The sequence below is a fragment of the Sesamum indicum genome, linkage group LG5 (assembly GCF_000512975.1).
Source record: "Sesamum indicum cultivar Zhongzhi No. 13 linkage group LG5, S_indicum_v1.0, whole genome shotgun sequence".
NCBI lineage: Eukaryota > Viridiplantae > Streptophyta > Magnoliopsida > Lamiales > Pedaliaceae > Sesamum > Sesamum indicum.
In genome coordinates this window covers 7,418,185-7,421,944 of record NC_026149.1, presented here as the reverse complement: position 1 = coordinate 7,421,944, position 3,760 = coordinate 7,418,185, and the positions used below count along the sequence as shown (strand labels likewise).

At 39.7% G+C, this 3,760-nt stretch overlaps 1 protein-coding gene across 1 annotated transcript; it reads left to right on the top strand.

Moving 5' to 3' along the window:
• Positions 726–2,245, top strand: LOC105162203 (homoserine kinase-like). The gene has a single exon (XM_011080174.2). The coding sequence runs from the start codon at positions 853–855 to the stop codon at positions 1,954–1,956; it is 1,104 nt and encodes a 367-aa protein (XP_011078476.1). The 5' UTR covers positions 726–852; the 3' UTR covers positions 1,957–2,245.

The following is a 3,760-nucleotide window of genomic DNA, read 5'->3' as shown; positions in this document are numbered from 1 at the left end:
ATATATTTTACTTGTTTTTTGGTAATAAAAAAATAATTAACCCCATTACCAACAAAGGTGTTCAAACAACTCGTACGTATGCATTCAAGGGGAAGATTATACAACTGTACTATTTTTCTTAGTCTTGGTTTTTATCCGATTGGGTTTTTTCAAACAAGGTTTTTAACGAGACAGGATGTATATGATAAAAAGGTATGCATTCAATGGGGAGTATTATATATAATATGTATATATGAATGCATACACCTCTTGATATTCATTTTTAATATCCATTATGTTATACCCTTTTGTATCCCTCATGATGATTTGTAATTATAATAGTTATGGTGCATTTGTAACCACAATTTTGGTGTCTATAATACCACCATATATTTCATTTGTAGAGGAAGCTTTTTGAGAGAATAAGAAAGTGATTTGGAGGAAGTATATATATTATTTTCTTTATATTCTATTAGGAGTAATAGGCAAATAAATTTAGAATTTCTCTAAGTTTATAACAACTAATTCATTTTTAAAATTTTAGTAAATCCTGTCATATTAACTATAATATTTATAATTTTATTCTATTTAAATAATTTAGTTTTTAAATAAAATTTCATATTTATATTTTTTATAAAATTTTTTAAATAAATTTATTTATAATTAATAAACTATTTTTAAACCTTATAAGATGCATTTAATAAATTTAGTGGAAGGCCCATTGACAAAATCATGTATTGAGGTATTTTCTCCTTTTTTGAACTAGAAAGTTGGAGGTTGTGGTGTAAAAGTTGAGGCTTTTCTCCACTCTTTTAACCGCCGCCACCACGCTCACTATCGCCTAACGTCTCCTCAGACATACTCTCACACACCATGACCTCCGTATGCTGCTTTCAGTTGAAGGTCAACCCCACCTCATCGATATCAAAGCCTCAGACCCACCTGAGATTCAACCCATCCACATTTGCACTACCATCATCCTCTTATTCTAAATCCGGCGAGCCCCAACCCCTGTACTCCTCCGTCAAATCTTTTGCCCCCGCCACAGTGGCCAATCTGGGACCAGGCTTCGACTTCCTGGGCTGCGCCGTCGACGGAATCGGCGACTACGTCAACCTCCGAATCGACCCGGAAGTCCACCCGGGAGAGGTCTCCATCTCCCACATCTCTGGCGCGGGCTCCAAGCTCAGCAAGAATCCCCTCTGGAACTGCGCCGGCATCGCTGCCATCGCCGTCATGAAGATGTTGAAGGTCCGATCGGTAGGTCTCTCACTCTCACTTGAGAAAGGTCTCCCTCTCGGCAGTGGTCTTGGCTCCAGCGCCGCAAGCGCTGCCGCAGCCGCCGTTGCTGTCAATGAGTTATTCGGAGGCCCTTTGTCAACGTCTGAGCTCGTGATCGCGGGCCTTGAGTCGGAAGCAAAGGTCTCTGGCTACCACGCGGACAATGTAGCGCCATCTATACTGGGAGGTTTTGTCTTAATTCGTAGCTACGATCCTCTCGAACTGATGCAGCTGAAGTTCCCCCATGACAAGAATCTATTCTTTGTACTGGTGAATCCAGAATTTGAAGCTCCCACCAAGAAGATGAGGGCGGCATTACCACCAGAGATCACGATGTCTCACCACGTGTGGAATAGCAGCCAAGCAGGGGCTTTAGTGGCATCAGTGTTGCAAGGGGACCTTAATGGCTTGGGAAAAGCACTGTCATCAGATAAGATAGTGGAGCCTAGGAGGGCTCCTTTGATCCCAGGCATGGGTGCTGTCAAGAAAGCAGCTATTGAAGCGGGGGCGTTTGGATGCACGATAAGTGGGGCTGGGCCAACCGCCGTGGCGGTGACAGACAATGAGGAGAGAGGTCGGGAAATTGGGGAGAGAATGGTGGAGGCCTTTATGAAGGAAGGAAATTTGAAGGCCTTGGCAATGGTCAAGCAACTTGACAGAGTTGGGGCTAGGCTTGTCAGCAGTGTTCCCAGATGATTTAACTTCATGATGTTAACTGTTTGGAGATTCCACTCACGGCCTGTGCATTTGATCGGCAATGTTGGATATATGAGTTCATGCCCTAACTGCAATTGGTTTGAATTTGTCTAGAGTTGCAGGACAATGCTTCTTTTTCATTGTAGTTTCTTAGAGTGCACTCATTTACTTGGTCGTTGAGAATTCTTGCCTGTTTGAGCAAACCATTGTAAAAGTAATGGTGGAGAAGTGATTTGCAATCAATAATTTGGCTATACCTGTCTTTTGCCAATGTAGTTGAAGCATATAATCTTGCCCACATATATATATTTATTTTGGTTTGAAGAGAATAATTAGGTGCTTGATATAGTTGTAGCCCCAATGCATTTGTTATATTGTTTTGCTTGGACAAGAGTGGAATTTACTGTTCTTTAGGAACAACAATCTGCTTCTTGTAGCTGCCTTTCCTTAGGGTCTGACTTGTTTTGATATCGAAAATAAATTATACTAAGAAAAAAGAGAGGTTAGGAAGATATGAAGTCCTCTCACCCATTGGAATCTGATCTCTGTTTGATGGGAATGACATTGGTATTTGTTATCTGTTTATTGATTAGGTAATAATTGTTGACCATTAGATATCCCCAGTGGATCAGCCATAGCAGTCATAAATAAACCTGTCCTACGAATAATATGGCTGCCGAAAGGTTCCATGATTAGCAAGATTGCTAAAACATTTAAAAGCCGAAATTTCAACTTGAGAGGTTTATGCTTAGATCCACTTTCATGGATGGCCTGATTTAATAGAATCAGATATGAGATACCCATAGGTGAATTTATTTCTTGCCCACTTGCATTAATACGGACTAAGCTGTTAATATATTTTAAAATGTAATGGATTGTGCTCAGGACAATATCTATTCTCTAGCTAGAGTGAAGATGATGGTATGTTGATCCAGATCTGGATCCAAAGGTGTCCATAAGACTTGGAATAAGCCAGCATGATGCTCCTCTAATGCCTTACATTCTCAAGCCTTCTCCTTCTCATAGGCCGAAGCATGGTAAATATCCTTCACTTCTCTAAGCCTCCTTGGTTGTTATACAAAAGAGGATATTAGGGTACTTGTCTACAAATGTTTTTGGTTATACTGCTACAGAAAATGTAGAGTGCTTCTTATGATGTCTTCTTCACAATGTTTTAAAAAGCCAATGCAGTCTGATGCAAGGCATTGCAGAATGTTCTAGTACATGGTAGGGGGTGTGGTGTGGGGGGGTGTTTCTCCTGCATGGCGCAAAAAAGGTTGGTTGGCTGCATGCTAGGGCATTCAGGTATATATTTTCCGTTCCAAAACACCTCATGTCATTGAACATATGCTAGACATATCTTTGAGTCAAAGAAGTTCCTTAGTTTTAGTTGTGCCAGTAGTCATTCTACGATCTATCAACCTTGGGATGCCTAGATACCATGTAATTCTTGTCAACTTCTTTCTCAAATTTAAATTCACTTAACTAGCATTATATTTTTAGAAATCAAACCATTTCATTTATGCTGTGGTTTTGATACTTATAAAGCAATACTCGTGTTATATTTTAATGTTTCAAGAGCTGAAAAGATATCATCTACCCTTCTCATTATGCTACCTGACGGGTCTGTTGAATTCTATGGTCCTTATTCAAGCATATCTGACTGCAAGGAATTTTATTCTCTGTTTTTTCTTCACTTGAAACCATTATTTGATTTTCCATATGCTAATCGAGCAACTATAATGAACAAGCAATGATTTGTTTTGATCGAATCCCTTGCTTGTAGAGGATAAAGGGAAGAAAG